The sequence below is a fragment of the Amphiura filiformis genome, chromosome 1 (assembly GCF_039555335.1).
Source record: "Amphiura filiformis chromosome 1, Afil_fr2py, whole genome shotgun sequence".
NCBI classification, from domain to species: Eukaryota; Metazoa; Echinodermata; class Ophiuroidea; order Amphilepidida; family Amphiuridae; genus Amphiura; species Amphiura filiformis.
The window spans coordinates 37,259,764-37,278,841 of NC_092628.1; the positions used below are offsets into that span (position 1 = coordinate 37,259,764).

The 19,078-nt window shown below is 36.2% G+C and overlaps 1 protein-coding gene across 1 annotated transcript in view; it reads right to left on the bottom strand.

Moving 5' to 3' along the window:
- Positions 1 to 13,754: 13,754 nt before the first annotated feature.
- Positions 13,755 to 19,078, bottom strand: part of LOC140146494 (solute carrier family 35 member E2A-like) — a 36,701-nt gene continuing 31,377 nt past the window's right edge. Inside the window, exon 8 of the mRNA XM_072168362.1 lies at positions 13,755 to 15,141. Coding sequence (XP_072024463.1) covers positions 14,934 to 15,141 — 208 coding nt within the window. The 3' untranslated portion in view covers positions 13,755 to 14,933. The remainder of the gene's footprint in view (positions 15,142 to 19,078) is intronic.

Below are 19,078 nucleotides of genomic sequence, written 5' to 3' on the forward strand. Positions count from 1 at the left end.
CATAGGCGTAGATCCCGGGGGGGATGGGGGGGATTTATCCCCCCCAATATTTTGTCAGGGGGGGATGCTCCATACAATCATCCCCCCAACGCCTGAATATAGGTTTCTGACCAAATTTATCTCATATTTGCCCATTTGCCCCAAAAGTGCAAATTTTCGCGCGCTTCGCGCGCATTTATTCCACTTTTGCACCATATTTCATCAGTTTAGCTTTAAAATAGCCAAAATTTTCGCGCGCTTTGCGCGCATTTGTAATATCAACTTATTCTGTCGCCAAAAGGTGCTGGATTCACTATTCTTCAAGAATTTTTTTCAACACCATCCCCCCCAATGTCAAAAAAGAAATCTACGCCACTGAACATAATGATATCAGGAAGTGTCTTGTTATACCCCTGGACCTAATGTAGTTTTAAAGTTCTAAATTTGAATGCATATATCAAAATCTATTCCATATATGTGACCCGTTCTGACAAATTCAGGAATAAGTCCCATTTTTGACATTTCATAATTTGCATAAAAATGTAGGCACGGGACAATAAGCTTGAAAATGATACCAAAATTATATACATGGCATCAATACTTTTCAATATCTATAGATAATTTTGTAAATGATACCTTGATATTTTTGTGAAGTTGCTATTCTGAGTAATTGGGCTAATAGTTTCCTGCTTTACACAGGATTGAATAGGGATTATCATAGTTCAATTGTCAATTATTGATTAAATAAACATCTTTTTAATAAATACTTTCAAGGATTTGAAAGTCCACTTAGCCCCAACATGGAAATAGTAGACAAGATACTATTTCCATGGCCCAAGGTCAAATACCATGAAATTAGGAATTCCAAAATTTGAATTTTTATGGGAATGTCATCTTTAAAGGCCTATAACTCAAACACATGCCTGGCGACTTGTTCTGGGTTTTGTTGGAGCTGGTATAATTTAATACAGGGCTGAATACTGATAGTTTGACACATATAAATAGTGTTTGTTGCCATGGCAATGTAACCGTATTCATTCCAATAAGCGCCCATGTCCCAATAAGCGCCCACCCATGGTATTTTCAATTTGCTAAAGGGTCCCATTAATGTTGAAGTGACAGATAGATGTCGATACAGTGAATTAGCTGCAGGACTACACAAGTCCTACGTAAACTTGCAATACATTTTGTGCATTAGAAAAGCTACTAGAACGTCTCAGGACCCTTTTGTAACATATGTAAATTCATCTCTAATAAACGCCCAGCTCATAAAAAAATTAGGTAAAAAAATAAGCGCCCACCCAAAATCACTTTGTTTAGCGCCCTGGGTGCTTATTGGAATGAATACGGTAATAGGTTATTCATTTGTAATCTGCCATACACTGTGGAAAAAGAGTTTGTCACAGAGGGAGTTCATTTCAGCCACATTTTGACAATTCAGGCTGAATGCGCTCACTACACATACAATCATTTCCCGAATGCGGATTTGAGTGCCGTATAGATGAGCTGACCTCAATGTTTAAGAGTGCTTGCACAGCCTGCAACTTCCTGGGCAATTTTGCTGGAGTACAAACAAAGCACTGTTCACTACACTGAGCAATGGGGAAAACTCAGGTTCATGACAAACTGGCCCTGAAAATGTTCAATTATCGCCAGAATTATTTCTTTATTTTGTCAGCAAAATGTACAATTTTAATGATGAAATTGTGTTTTAGAGACAAGTTTTCCTGTTTCAGAGCATGACTTTGCATTGAAACAGTGCAGAAAACTTAACTTGCTTGTCCTCCACCACGTTTGACTGATTTCACTTAGTTTGACCTATTGACCTACTGTGCAAGGGCCCTATAGACACTTGCTATTATGTAAGTGGATCCCAGGAGTACGCATGAAAACCAACACACAAACCGAATAACCAGCAAATGTTCAACTACATTGGACAGTCAAATCTTTATAAGGATTTTATTTCATGATTTGCAAAGCAATTTATCTATAGTTTTTTATACATTATGTAAAATATATATTAAATCCTCAGTACTATACTACATTATAAAGAGTTGTTGTATTTGTTTGAAAAGAATAGATTACTGCAGAGCTGCATGTAAATAGCAAAGCAATTATTACAATTACTAGACTTTGTTCATCTACACTTCTTAATTCTGTTTTCACCTGTAAATTACTGTCTGTCAATCCCAAGAGTACTCTCAAGTTTGGTTTGAGTAGGGATGTGCCATATTTATAACAATTTTCCACACAAAAATTGACCCATTTTACACCCAAGGCCCAGATTTTTTGGCAAAATTTAACTAAATTTGACAAATTTTTGATAATGGGGTATTTTTGTCTAAATATTTGATAAATTACCTATTTGAATGCCAACATGGACCAAGGGGTCATTGCCGGGGGTCACTCCCATTGTGGCCTGTACACCATCCGCGATAATGAAAAGCAGCGTAAAAGGGTCGTTTTTAGTGGGTAGGCACGATCCGCGCGTGTCGCGTTTAGGGTGTCAAAAACATGAAAAATTGGAAAAAAGGGTAGCAAAATTGCAATTTCTAAATCTGCGGAAATGAAATTTAGGGTATGAAATTTGATGTTAGGAATGAAATCCCTGTTTAGGGTGTCGTTTTAGCCAAGGGTTAAATCCTTGTTTAGGGTGCTTTTCAAAAGTTGATTATCGCGGATGGTGTACAGGCCACAATGGGAGTGACCCCCCCGGGGGTCATTGTTACACCAGAGTTTCAAAAATGAAGCACAGCCCTGTATAGTCATTGTACTGAGTCTCAGGCTGTCAAAACTCAATTTTTGGATCAGTTATAGAAATGAGTGCAGGATCACTTATGAGAAGGAAGCAATGATCATGCCCTCAACAGCCCATTCACATGCATCACATCATTCTTGTGTTATATATTCAATAACACAGGCAATATGTAATACCATTTACTACACATGTTATATTTTCTACTTTCAATCACAATGCCAAGTAAGAGGGTAGCAAACCAGGGAAGAAGTAGATAAGGAATCCCAACAAACAAACTTTGTTTCTTTCACTTTGCCAACTCATTAATTAACATTGAAATTCTACAGGATTTATCATGTGTTCATTGCTGCTGTGCCCACATGGAGTGTGATCAATGCCTTAAAAAACACAAGATGAGCAAAACATTAATGGTGAAGATGAAGTTGAATTGTTCCGTCATTCAGCTGTCATACAGACTCAACTTCTATACTATTTTTGCTTAAATGTCATCAGCATTGCTGTTTATGTTCACTTTATCATTTGCTCTATCCATTCCAACACTTTTTTTAAATACCAGGTACAACTGTAACATTTACTTCCATTAAAGAGGAATGATCAAAGTGGTTTAGACATGAGTAGGGTTGTTATAATATGACATATTCTATTATGTCATTGAATGGAACAGATGATTCACTTTACACAATCAATGTCGTTGGGGTTCCTTGTCTACTACTTCCATGATTTATGTTTGAACCTGACATGTAACACACTTCCACCAATGAGACTTTACTTTCTGCTGCATGACAAACTTGCTATGCTTTACCCCATGGGCACTACTGCATTTCTTATGGTGCACCTGATTGGTTGATAAGTCATCTGAATATGATCACTACAAACCAATCAAAATAGAACATCTCTTAGCCATTTTAATAATCCCGTTCAGCCGTGCTGACAATTCTTACCATTTCTCTGACTGACACAATACATGATACATGTATAGCCTTCTTTGTAATCAATCATATTAGTTATTCAGCAAGTAGTGTCTATGGGGTTAAAGGTAAAACATCATTGAGTTAACTATATGAATACCCTTATCCCACCTTTATGGAATGATCAGAATTATTCCTAACCATGATCACAAAAATAGAATTATTCTTTTGCAAGTTGGTAAAAGAAAGTAAGAGCAAGTTACATATTGTGTTACTTGAATGTTAAAAGATCTTGTCTTATAATAAAATTACAATGAACATGTTGTTTTGAGACAGTAAACTTGTACAGAGACAGCATAGTATAGTTTGATCAGCTCGTAATAGGCGGGAATTATTAGGCTTTACCACTACGCCAAAAAGTAGACACACATTAAGAGTGCTATTTAATGACCTCTCTGGTGTATATTTTGTGATTTAAATAAAGTAGACAAAGCATTGGACTTGAATTAATAATTTGTGATGCTTCTGGCGATATGTCACAATAAAATTCTCAAAATAAAATATTTTGATATTAATCCGCCATGTTCTAAGGCCCGCCGATTATGAGCTGATCAAAGTATAGTATATTTGCGTTTAGATTGGATTTATATCATGGAACTCATCTGATATGTATTACATTGCAGTAGGACCAGATGGAACTCAATATCTACATGGTATGAGTTCAGGTGCCAATTGTGATATATGCCATGTGCTGCCTTGTGATATTTGTTATCAATATTGAAATTGCTGGTTTCATTTCACATTTCAGTGTACATATTATCCATTATAAATGCACCTCATTACATAAAATAACACTATTTAAACACAAGGCAGCATGTGACATGTTGCATCGGAATCCTTGCAATGGTAAGTTGTATGAAATGTTGTAATTCTAACACTTTTCACGCCGCTGGTCTACCCACATATCGTATTTCCTAGAATAGTTGCCCCTGTGGGGTCATTGTATTTTCCAAAAAGGGGAGCGTTTATTACAGGTCATTTTTAAAATGATAATTCTCGTTAAAATCATTAGGTAAGCTTAAAACCCACCCTGAAACTATGAACTTGGGAACGATGACTTCCGGTTCACTTCCGGGTTTACCGTCAGATTTTCGCCAACTACCGACACCATTAGCGACAATGTGTGCACCTTGGTAAGCTTACTACTCAAGATAGCATGGAAATATCAGCATTTTTTAAATATCTTGGTTGAAAAAAGTGGTGAGGTGTTTAATTGAAGGGGGGGGTGACTATTTGAGGAAATACTGTATCCAATTCCTACATGCTTGGTTTCAGTGGGGAGCATCAACCACAGATACAGATACCAGCTTAGACATTCTGAGAGGGTATATTTCTGCTCATTAAGACCTTTTTCTTTGTTCTTTTTGTCCTGATTTTAACCCCTTTACCCAAAACTATTTTTGCAACAGGGAGTCTACCCCTCTGGCAACACCAACAGCTGGTTATGCCTCCGCACCTTTGTTTTTAATACTACTAATAACAAGATCAATGCAATTCAAACATCAGAAATAAACAAGCATTAAAAAGAGAATGTGCCCCCTACAGTCACATCATATTGATTTCAGTAAATAAAACTAGTTAACATTTCATGTTGTGCTTCCCATTTCTTATTTTCTAAACTCAATTTGAAGAACTTTAAACTCAATTTGAAGACCTTTGAACTCAATTTTAATTAAGTTTGTTGTCACTCATACATTGCATTTTGATGCATATATGCTACTTTCCCAAAGGAAGAAAATGGAAAACAGCAAAGCAGTAACAAATTTGTAAAACTCTTTTTACATAAGCAGTTAATGCGAAATGCACAATATTTTATATTGCATTTTTGGCCTTCATTATTTTTTGGTCACTTTGTGGCTGAATCTAAAATCTCATATTTTCTTTATTTATATAACTTTGCATTTGGTAGGTCTATTCAACTTTTAAATAGCAACATAACCAAACTGAGTTTATGTAATGCCCTTAAGTGTGGCCTGGGTACAAAATCCCTTAGTTACAAGGGGTACTGACACTACCTCTAAATTAAGCTGCTCAAACTCACCCTGCATTGAGAAGAACTTGAACAAGTCCTTGTATAAATCATGAACAATGAAACAAACCATAGAAACATTTATATAGAGAAGTATTGAGAGAAAGGGAAATAAGAATGCAAAAATAGTATTGGCAACAATGAATAATTTTACCTTACAGAATAACAAAATAAATGGTTTCCCCACATACACATTTCTATGTCCAATGTAAACGTTCTATTTTTGGTAACATATTAACAAACAATGCATACTTCATTGAAGTTACATAGTTTCTAGCAAGTTTAACTCTTACCTTAACACTAACCCTACATGTAATTCCTAATTCTTATCCTAATCCTAAACACTTTATTCCTAATCATAACCTTAATCCATAAACCCTAAAGCACCACAACTTTAATTCTAAGGTAAAAACTAGCATAACTACATAAAACTACAAAATAAGCTTAAGTGTAGCCCGAACTAAAGTCCTATTATTAATATTAGTTGAATCTTAACCTAACTGCAAGTTCATAACCCTAGCTTAGTTTTATACTCTCATCTTTGTGCTCTGTTGACATTCAGCCTCCTTGATTACTGACTTTACATACTGTATACACTGCCAGATTGTCCATGCATAGATTTTCTTGTTTCTTTTACATTGTTTTTTTTACAGGTTTACAAATATTTAGGCTTAAATAATAAAACAAAATATTCTTTTAACTTAAAACAAACCTACTGTAATTGGTACCATTAGTGACATGTAATACTGTAAAAGTAGAAATTTTCGCGAGGTTTTTATTTTCGCGAGTGGATATAAAATGGCGAAAATAAAAACTCGCGAAAATAACCTTTATGCATTAGGCTTCTATTGTATCAATATCAAAACCGCGAAATTTAATTCTCGCACAATTGACAAAATCTTCAAAACCGCGAAAATATCTTCTCGCGAAAATATTGACTTTTACAGTAATACAATACCAATAAAGTCCACATTGCTTATCAAAAAATAAAACATCCTATTTATATTTAGAGGTTAATAACTGCGCATCGGTTTTTTGGAGGGCATTGTGAAAAATCTAAACATTTTGCCTTTGGAACCGAGGATATTCCGAGGTCCAAAGCAAAATGTTTAGATTTTTCACAATGCCAGACATATAACCGATGCAAAGTTATTAACCTCATTCATAACCGTCACTTTGATCTTTTAACATTACAAAATAACACAAAATTTTCCTCAAAAGTTTGTAAAATAAACAATTTTACATCTTCCCTTTCCCAAAATCGATCAGGCTAAAACAAAGCGACCAATAACAAAAAAGTGCGTATCAGAATCTGTGCAAATATGGTAGCGCGCAATCCAAATCTGACAGCCAGCGCATGCAAAATTCGTCAGACGCTGTCTGGCGCGCGCACGAAGTCAATTGTGTGCGACATTGGAACAATTACACATTTTGCGGTCAATTGTGAGATATTAATGACCTCGATTTGCGTTCGCGTTTTCACAAATAATAAAATATGATTGGATCGCACGCATCGCGTTTATTAATGAGGTTATGAATTCATGATGAAGACCTATTCTACCGTTCTGGACTACATGTAGTCTACATGTATTATGATGTATATTGCATTTGACCCGATTAGCACAAAGTCAGTCAATTTCGGGGATGCTTATTTAATTAATCATATATCACAATTGGGAAATTATGCACAACAACATTAAAAATACAGTATATCTGAAGTCAAAATCATCAAAATTCAAAGCGGGAAGTTTCAGTTGGTACTTAATTTAGACACTTGACATTATTTATTTTAGTACAAGTGCATTGAAAACAGAGTGCTAAGACAGTTGGGTTGTCACTTGAAAACATCTGTCTGGGTGCATATGGACGGGTGCTAATCAGGTCAAATACGGTACATCTACTTAACTCTTTTTATTTTGAACAATCTATCAGAAATGATAGGGGGTAGCAACTCATTCTAACAACTACAATGTCAGGTAGCACAATGGGAAATAATCTTAACAGATATGAGTGAAGTGGGCTTTCTGTGTTACTTGAACACAAGGTGAGAATGCTCCTAAACAACACAAGCTAATCTCTTTTTTCAGTCTAAAAAAAGCTAAGAAAATCATTTGTTCTGTGCATACTCTGTTTCCTATTTTGAACCCTTCCTGTCACAATGGTTTTATTTTGAATGTTAATACAAAAAATGCATAATAGCATTGCTGTGATCTTAAAAGCTACACATGTTCAATTATTTTTTTTCCAAGAAACTGACAAATGATATTTCAGTTTTTAAATCCTGTATCCTATCAACTTGTACATGCTCTTTCATAAACTGATAACCGAAAGCCTTCTGGAGCCAGCTGAAATTACTGAACAATTTATGGACAATATTGCATTCTACATACACCCCCAAACCACAAAAAGTATGGTTTGCACACTGCTTCCCCATAGGGTCCATGGCTCATCAAGAACCTTGTGAGTTTCCTCCATGGCCCCTAGCACCATATTCTGTAAGTAACTCTATGTTTCTATATTGTTCATATTACGCTGATACTTGTATCACTTGTATAATCATAGGTGTGCATTGGCATGCAAATCAAATATATACATAACAATAAAGTTCACAGAAAGTGATGTCACATGCCGTTTTCTGTCGCAACATAATTAAATTTACTCACCACTCTTTTATACTTGGTCCACAAATGCCCAATATATAAGTAAATTATTCCAATATGGTCCATCAATGCCAAATATATAATAAGTAAATTGTTCCACCAACCCTTCAGGTCCTAGAAACCAGTAATACACTTATCACTACTGAAAATGGTACTTTCGACAATTACCAGACATCTTTACAAGTGATGCACACATTGATGCAAACATATTGGCTGCACACCACAGACTACTACAGACCATGTATCAACAGTCAAAAGTCCCTGTGCATTGTATGCTGTGAATTCTCACATATTCATGATGGTCTAATGTTCGATTTCGCCGTGTCTAACAATCATGCCAGCTTTGCATGCCTTCGCGTATACGCAAATTCAACATGATAGAGCGTTGCATGCCTTCGCGTTTATGCAATGGATCGTAAAAATACGCGATAAGTGCTTAGCAGTTTTGCTTGTCGCATTTCACATTTCATGGAACAATTGGCCCTCATTATCGGGTGATGCCGAGACTTTGACTGCTTGTACGCTGTCTGTTGTCTTTTTCATCCATGCTGCACCTGTTGAACTGTACATTCACAGTGTGTGCATCGACATGACACATTGATGCAAACATAGTACTGCACATGTTGAACTGCGCATTAACAGTGTGTGCATCTACATGGTTTGGCTTTTGAGAATCTCTGAAATGGTCAATTGGTAACCAAAAGACAAGCTAAACTGAGATAACATTACTGGTTAAAATTGTTTTATATCTATGTCCATTTTCATCATAATGACAAAACATAAAAAACATACAAATACCACATCATCTAAAACCCATGTAACATTGTGTTGCAAGGATATCTACACTTCACCCTTGGCCTTGAGATAATTATATTCTCTACTAAAAGCATGTTACACTCTGTATATTTACCCTGAGAGAATTAAATTATGAGAGATGCCACTCCTATTGCAAACTTGACGACAGTGACATGTGACTACAAGCCCGTCCGTGTCGTGCGCAGAAAAAAAGGTGACTATGAATGGTAATGAGCTGGACCTCAAATACATGTGTGCTGACAAAAGCATGATTAATGGGCTATGCAATGACTTAAATAAAGCAGACACCATCCCAATAAAAATGTCTTTTCTTATATTTTCTGGAAGCTGTAAATAAGTATCTCTTTCATAGTTGTATAATTACCTTTTAGAAACAAAATGTGTGGTGGTAGTAGAGTTACACTATTTGAGATTTGTTTTTATATTTTTATCACTGATTATAACTCAGTAATTCCGATACTGGATTTGTCTTTGTGCATGACAGCTTCAGGGCTGGGCTAATTCTAATAAAAATCCCTTTAAAAAGGGATGTGCTGGGACATGGTTGTTCACATTGAGTAACTTTATGTTTCTTTTTATAAAAAAAAGTCAAAATAATTTGAAGTGCAAAGATTCGGTTGGTTCAAACCTCAAAATCAGGCACTTTTTCCCAGATACTGATAATTCAGTTGGATTCCTTACAACAGTTCCATTCCAATTTGTATACTTTTATGCTCTTTATGTTGTTACTCCTCCTAAGGTTTACGTTCACTAACTTACAGCCCAATACTGAACAATTTTAAAATATGATCCCTAGATGACCTATGACCTCAAAACATTTTCACTCACTTGATGCCCCTTACACAGATTATTACCACTAGGTAATGTTTGACATTGAAATTTACTTTTACAAAGGAGGGCAATTTCCCCATCGCTTTATCTAAATCAACAATGACCTCATTTGACCACTAAATGACATTTGACCTCAAATATCTCCACTCACGTGTTGTCCCCCTACTCAAATATTATTATCACCAAGTTTGGATGGCATGAGTTGGAACCGACGTTTGCACCTTATAGTATAGATTAATTCATAGCTCTTTTTGTTTTTTGAGGATTTAAGCATACAAAGTAACAAGCAAACTTTCAAGAAATATATATTTTTTTAAGTACCAGTATATCAGGCCTACACAAACTGAACCCCAAAATAGCACCTTTAAAGCCAATAAGTGAATGTTTATTGATAATATTCGTAGTAACAAAATCCAATCATTACGTATGCTCTAATGCTTCATTCTAGTTTTGACATTTCTGTCATCATAAAAATAGACCCAAATATTTGAAGGTGATGTGTGCATCAATAGCTTTTGATCACCATCTTGTTACCAGGAAATGTACACAGGCCTATCTTATTTCCAAGCAGTGATCTTGTTTATTTATTAACACAGGTCTTCCCTCAAATAACTATGCTGCATGTTGCAGGGTCAAACATGTTACATGTAGTTGAAAATTATCCAACATATAGGCCTATTTGATAACAGACCACCACAGACAGACCACTATCTACATGAAGAGATTAAGGAACATGTGTATTCATTGCTCCCTACTCAGCAGGTAGCTCTCAACAGAGATACAGGCCATACATGGCAGATAGTGAACAACAACAAAGCATGCATGGTACCCGGTGTGTCTGCCCATAGAACCCATAGCCTGCCAAGCTCAGTGTGCTAGTAAAGAAAACCATCAAAACTTCCTAGTCTAGATTCAGAAATATTATTTTCCTAAAACATATACCTATTTTACCTTAAAATGCAAAATCAACACAATATTTCTGATATCTGCACAGGCCAATTTTAGTATTCATGTTTGTCATAACCATTTTGATAATTTTTTTGCAATATTTTTACAAGTTTCTGTTTTCTTCATGAATTACTAATAGAAACAACAGAAAACTGAAATCAAACAATAAGTGCTGGGTTGCCACGGCAACCCAGCACAAAAAGGTTACTTGAGCGGTGGTACATAAAGGTGATCTCCAGGTAAGGTTGCACTATTTTTTGCAATTCGTTTGGCACAATTCACTGTTTGTCGCATACATAGACCTAACTGGAGGTATAGGAGTCACAATCCTGAGACTGAGTGGCGTGGGCCTCATCCTGAGTGATCCACCCTCTTATGTACAGATGTAGCATGACCTTATAACAGGAAAAAAGCATTTGATTTTCAGAGCAGACTTACATCCTGGATCACTCTCACACATAAGTGCTACCTACCCGCGTACACACACCTCCAAATTGGACCCTTAATGGCGTAACCCACACATCAAATTTTGCACCCCTAAATGGCGTCATTCATGGGAAACCTACCACTAAAGGCGTATTTGTGTAAATGGTGCCAAAGCTGATACCCTAAGTGGCGTTTGGTATCCGCATTTACACTTAATTAGGTTTTGAAGCGTTTCTCAAAATGAAACAGAGGAGATGATGTCTCACATTTCATAGGACTTTGATTTTTTTAACTGTGAAGAACAACACTGCTGCCCAGCCCGAAAACAGCTATAGATATGATGTGATTTTTTTGAAGATTCCACTGGAAAAAGTATGTGCTTTCACATAAATCCGCTACACAGGAACAATTTTCAAAGTGCTGTTTTCCAATCCTGTTTTCAGCCTAAAACAGCGAAGAGCTCGACTCATTCTGGCACCCCTTAAGTGCGATTAGCAGAGAAAAATATACCCTTTTTGCAAAAGACGTTGACAACATCATATGTCACAAAAGCTACCCTTTTTGACGCTTTTTGTGTACACGGATGCATAGCCAGTCATTTGGAGAGTGACACCCCCGGGCCTGCATCCTGAGGAGAAATGCAGTATCTGCATTTTGACTTTGGAGGGCAGATATAAATTTGAAGGATTCACCACAGAGGCCTAAGTCAACAAAGATGTTCTTCCTGGGCTGTGTGAATATATCATGTAAAATTGTAATTTTGATTTTGCTAATCAATTCAGAGACAGACTATAATGAACCTCGTACTCGTAGGTGACAATCCGTAATGACATATTTTCCATGGTAATGCATGTAGGGGTACATATGAAGTCCATATTCTCACTTTGAAATACCTAGGGATAACACTTTTGCAATCGATTCAACTAGTATTAGACAAGGTTTGGGGATGATATGAATTATATCTAGTCATTCTCCTAGGTGTAATCCGTATCACCCCCTAGACCGAACCTAATAAGGGTTTTATCATGCCGTACAAATAATCTCACATAACGAGACAGAAATATTCACAGGTGTAATTTTTTGCTGGAGCACTTATACTCAAACCAGTCTACACGATAATCCTTGCTAAGCCTAATTCTCCAATAAAGCTTGAGAGCTCAACCAGCACGGACATCATCCACGGCGATATCCAATGAAAACATGGGAAACTATTTGATGGTATGATAATGGGAAATATAATCACTGTCTAGGTCAGATCAACAATGATTATATTCATGATGCAATGTGTGTCACCCTGTTACACCTAGTTTGAACTTGGATTCCTAAATATACAATATTCCCTATTTCTCACATAATCTCTCCATTAAATGATATATCCTGGGATGGGTAAAATTAATGCTTTTGGCAATTGCTAAATTGTATGTAAAATTCTGCTAAGAGAGTCTATTGAGCTTTTAAGTAAATCAGATTAAAAATAAGGTCCCATGCTCACAGCAACACATATTGGAATTCTTTGAACCCCAATAGGCTGTAGAAGTTGGATTATTGTGTCAAATGTCAAATTAGGGTAGGTCATTTTATTCAAATGACAGGCAAACCTTAATTTCTAATAAGACACTGGCAGACAGACAAACATCTCTACTTGTATCTTACTATTTACACAAATATTGCCATTTACTTCCAAATCACAATAGTATGTGCATCAAAGAAGGAACAAATTGGACTATTCCAGTTGAAATCCTTGGTACCATCCTAGGTATGACCTAAATCTATAACACAGGGAGTGTGCATTTCAATTGGGGTTATCTGAATAGGTGACTTCATTTGAAATCCACATCTCCTGTGTGGGAGATTATTAAAGGTACTGCCTTCCATAGGGTGTATGGATTTCAACTGGAATAGCACATTATGAGAATGAAGCATTCACATCTTATTAAACAACATCTTGTATCACATTCACCTTGGTCTGGGGCGGACATTTTAAAAATGAATTTAGAAGAGCAGCAACGATATCACTTGCATTACATTCCAGATGTTAAATCTACATCATATGCAAAATTTGAAGAGATTCGCGCGAGTCCGTTTTATTTTAGGGCCATTTGTCTATAGCTGGTCTTTACATGTATCCCTATGGAGAGGGGGCCCGTTGAGGGCGCTATAACCCCATTTTAGGAACAAAATGTGATTTAAAAAAAAGCGGACTCGTCTGAATTTTCTAAAATTTTCAGAGTATGTAGTATGAACATGTAGAAATATAATCAAGTAGTTGCCTTACCTGCTCTTCTCCGAAAAAATAAAAAGTCCTATACCTCAATGATAATGAAACCTAGGTGCATTCCACACAACATGACTTGGAAGATGCTATACTGCCTGTAATGACAATCTTTTTGACATAATATTCCCTTATTGTGAAGATTACTTGCAGATTTTCCGCAAATCGATTTGTGCCAAGATTCGGGTAAAACATAAACAGCTCAAATCTATGTGGATTTGCGTAAAATCATGTCTTGACATCGGCCAGTTACAGACCTGCCAACCTATCAAAGTCAGAAAGAGAGACATTTAGACTAAAACCTTGTACATGTACACAAACCAGGTACCGACAAATTCAAAGACTTGAGGTGTGCAATACTTTCAGAATTCAGAGAAGGTTTTGCAGGTCTGAATTTATCACAATAGACTAAAGAGAATGCTATAGCAAAATATTAAAGTGAAATTTGCATCAATTTTTGGTGTTCTTACATTTAAATTTGCCATCACTGAAATTTTCTGAAAACAGGACTGTCCCTCTTTTTCACTTTGGTAAACCCCAAATGAGGGACAGTCCCTCAAAATGAGGGACAGTTGGCAGGTCTGCAGTTGCACTAGTTAGGAAAACAGTGTACTCATAAAGCACAGAGTTTGCCCATGGTTTGACTGCTTATATATCAAATCTGTGACAACTTAACTCGTAAAAATGTTGAATGTCCAATTTACTTCAATTATTAATACATACAATAATACTGATTTGAAACCGGGTATCTTTAATTAGGCGATCCACCATCTTTGTTTGATTTACCAAAAGTGAGGGCAGTACTTTTTAAATCAACAATTTAGGGGTGAATAGATAAATTACACAAATCTTTCAAGGATTCTCAAGAAATTCTCCTGCAAGAATCCAAATGGATTCCGGTGCATCACAAATTTCTAGGCCTGACTTGAAAGTCACATGACCCTCCACGTAGCAATTGTTCACATCTTCTGCCATGCCACAGCTGACAAGATGCAGATATTATGCATCACTACTGCATCTATAAACAGTCTCAAACATATATCACCAAGGTGTGTCACTGCATATTGTTATGTAGCCATCACAGGATGTGTAAATAGAAAACACAAGTTTTTGGCTCTGTGTTACAAGCATGTTTTATCAAATGCTAAATTACATTTCTTAAACTTGTGGTCACTGATTTAATAGTTTGGAAAATTTACAACAATATAATAAATCACACACAATATATCTGGTAACCATTATAACATCATGGTTTACTTGTAAGTGGCAAGATTGGTGGCCTAGGTGTGTTACCTGCTGCTGATTTGGATGTTTCATGATCACGAGCTCTGTTGTATAGTAGTACACCTATAACAACGATGAATGTGCCAATTCCACTTAGAAGGGTAACTGGATTGCCGAATACGATGACTGATAGCCATATAAGAAGCGATCGCTTTGCCGTGTTTGCTACACTGTTGATGAGAAAATATGGAATAAATATCTTAGTATCTTTGTCAAATACAGTTAACAAACATGTACAAAGACCACCCAAAACTGGGTTATGAGTTACATATAGTATTAAAAAGATAACATTAAAATTCAGAAATACCGCATACGTTTATAGATTACAAGGAAACAATATAAAGTCTGCACAAAAAGTAACTCAGCTGTTATAAATATGCCTATAGCTTCAGAACTAATAATTGTTTCCACAATATTTCAACATAGAAAAAAGGACAATTTGATTACACACATTTTGATACCCCATTTGTCCAATATCGTTCATTATTAACATCACAGCAGTGTTTTCAAAGAAAATTACCCGAATTTAAAAGTTGCAGCTATTTGTATTGATTTGAAGTCAGCGCGAAGATAAATGGAGGTTGTTACGTGCCACAATGCTTGCGTAAAAACCATTGATCGCTGTAAACTGCAACTTTTAAATTCGGGTATTTTTCTTTTTTTCTGTATCAAAATGCGCGTAAATAAATCGCCCTTCTTTCTATGTGTTCTGAAGCTATAGGCGTATTTATAACAGCTGAGTTACTTTTTGTGCAAACTTTAGAAGCAGCTGGTGGAGTAATTAGGTAGGCATATATTATATGTGAGTTCAGGATATGGCAAATCTGACAACCCTATGCAGGGGTCGAAATAAGCGATAGCCCGATAGCCATGGCTATTAGGTTTTCTGTCGGGCTATTGGGTTTTATCTCCATGTAGCCCGTCGGGCTACAGGGGACATCATGCGCGCAGAAAAATGAAAACATGTGAAAGAAAAATAAAAGCTTCGATCTCCAATATTTACGGCCTGTCCAGAAATTATGTAACATAAAATGCAATGTAACGACATTTGTTGAAGTGAAGTCAACGTAACATTGTAACATAATTTAAAAATTGAAATAAAATACACTCCGCCGGCATAATTACACAGATTGCGATATTGTCTAGAACCACTGCTGCTAAGTTATTGCAGTGCTGAATGATGACACGTACATGAGTTGGAAAATTTTCTAATTCTAGGGATCGGAAAGAAATGCTTTGTGGGTGGTGTGTAGAGATACTAGTATGCCATCGGTGAAATACGACACAATGATCGGCCGTAGAGTAAAAAAAATGACAAAAAGTTGCCCTTGAATTATGTTTTATAGTCATCATACTCCAGTAATTCAATACATATCATAATATTTGGCCTAAACTTGAACTCATTTGCAATGAAATGTCATTTTTATTGAGAAATGCATGGGTTCCATGTGGTGCCAATGGTGTTGATTCTGCACGTTGCCGAAGTTTACTGCATTTTGTGGAAGTCGGCGAACTTTTATGGCATAAAGCAACACTTTTATAGTAAGTAAACTGCTTGGGAACTTTCTTAAAAAGCGAGATAGTTGGTTACAGCTAGGCGAGAATCGTGGCGTGAAAAGCGAGATCACATTTTTTGCCGGGCTTTAACTATTTATACCAAGAATCTATACCGGTAACACGTACATCATTGTAACCAAAAACACAAAATCTGATACCAATTAATTAACGCGGCTGTGTACTCAAGACATTGTTTCTTTCGCGAAATTGAGCTTTTTTGAAATGTATTTACTTTGTTATGTTTTTTATAAATACAAGAAAAGAAAATCCAGATTTGTTAACTCCAACTGCTCTATTTTATGGATTTTATTTCACTATTTCACTCGTTCCGCAATTTAAAAGGAAAGAAAATCTGTGTTGTACCATCGGGTATACGCTACAGAACAACGCATCGCGTTTGTAGACGCGAAATTTGTTAACGCACAGATACGCTTACGCATACATGCAACGCTTAGCTGCATCGCCACGCATCTTATGGAAGCACCGCGGAAGCACTGATTTCATTAAAACCTAGCGGTCAAATGGCTCCGTTTTAGCTGATAAAATGTGAATTTTTTCAAGTTCTTTCCCCGATTTAAACATCAAGATATGAATAGATTTCACCCAAACTTCTCAAAGGGCTGTGGATTTACCCGATGTTCACGTAATGTAAGGTAGAAAAACGAGAACTGCCGCATTCTCCTGTGAGCTTCGATCAAAGTGCAAAATATGACCACTTTAAACTTCAACGGCCTTTATTTCAATGTTCATTTTCTCGGTAAAATGACGATTTAGGTACGATAACTCAATAAATACAGCATCTATAGGTAAGCAATTATGCTCATCATAAAAAGCATGATCGACTTAAGAAACGGTTTTCTCATTTTTTATATTTTGGTCTATTTCCGATTTTAGGCATCATTTTGTGCAAATAGGCGTTTGTGAATTTTAAAAGTTCATTTTGATGCCTTATATGGTCAATATCTCAAAAAATAAGGCCAATATCAAAAACTAAAAAACCGCTTTTGGAATGGTGTCTCAAGATTAAGAAAAAACCAAAACAAAACTTTTTGGACAGAGTGTTTTTTTGTTATGATGTACCGAACAAAAATTGCCAAAAACTCACTTTTTTGTGATTTTCTTCATAATTGTTGCTTTTACACCAAATCTGTATTTATATTAAGATTCATTGATGTCTTGCCTTTATAAAAATGTATACTTTTATACGTCTTGCGTTAATAATTACAAAGTTATGGCACTTTTACTACATGCATGTCTGAGAGTACACAGCTGCCTTAAAACGGTACATTCAATACTTGACAGATTCGAGATTAAGAACCCTTCATTTTAGGATTTGAGCGCATATTTTTAACACTTTCAGGAGTTCTGAGAACCCCTGGTTTTAAAACCTAGTGCTACCCCTGATTATCGGGGGGTAAGGGCAGGGGTAGCACTAGGTTTTAAAACCAGGGTTCTCAGAACCCTGAACCCCTGAAAGTGTTAAAATATGCGCCAAATCCTAAAATGAGGGTTCTCTAATCTGTTAAGTATTGAATGTACCATTTTATATGTATCAGTATCAGATTTTGTGATTTTGGCTATAATGATGTGTTACCGTACCATTGGTATAATAGTTGTTTAGCCCAGCAAAAAGCGTGATCTCGCTTTTCACGGCACGATTCTCGCCTGTAACCAACTATCTCGCTTTTAAGAAAGTTCCCGAGCAGTTTACTTACTATAAAAGTGTTGCTTTATGCCATAAAAGTTCAGCGAATTCCACAAAATGCAGTTCAACTCGGCAAAGTGCAGAATTCAACACCATTGGCACCACATGGAAGCAATGCTTTACTCAATAAAAAATGACATTTCATTGCAAATGAGTTCAAGTTTAGGCCAAATATTATGATATTTATTGGATTACTGGAGTATTATGACTATAAAACATAATTAAAGGGCAAATTTTTGTCATTTTTTTCTTCTACGGCCGATCATTGTGTCGTATTTCACTGATGGCATATCTCTACACACCACCCACAAAGCATTTCTTTCCGATCCCTAGAATTAGAAATTACCAACTCACGTCGTGTGTCATCATTCAGTACTGCAATAATTCATCAGCAGTGATTCTAGACAATATCGCAATCTGTGTAATTATGCCGGTGGTGTGTATTTTATTTCTATTTTTAAATTATGTTACAATGCTACGGCGACTTCAATTCAACATTTATGTTACATTCAGGGCCTGGTTACATTGCATTTTATGTTACATAATTTCTGGACGGGCCGTAAATATTGGAGATCGAAGCTTTTATTTTTCTTTCACATGTTTTCATTTTTCTGCGCGCCTCAAAACCCCTGAACTGATATGCAAAATGAATATATGCGCCCAAACTTAAAAATATGCGCGTGGCGCGCAAGAACGCAACTTAGCGCGACCCCCGGGTAAGGGTTACTCACTAATAACTGAATATTTGAACAAACGATTGGTTTGAAATGTGCGAAAACAATGTCTTTTTCAGGGCTATGGAATTTCCTTCAGGGCTATCAGAAAAAATGGCTAGATAGCCGGAT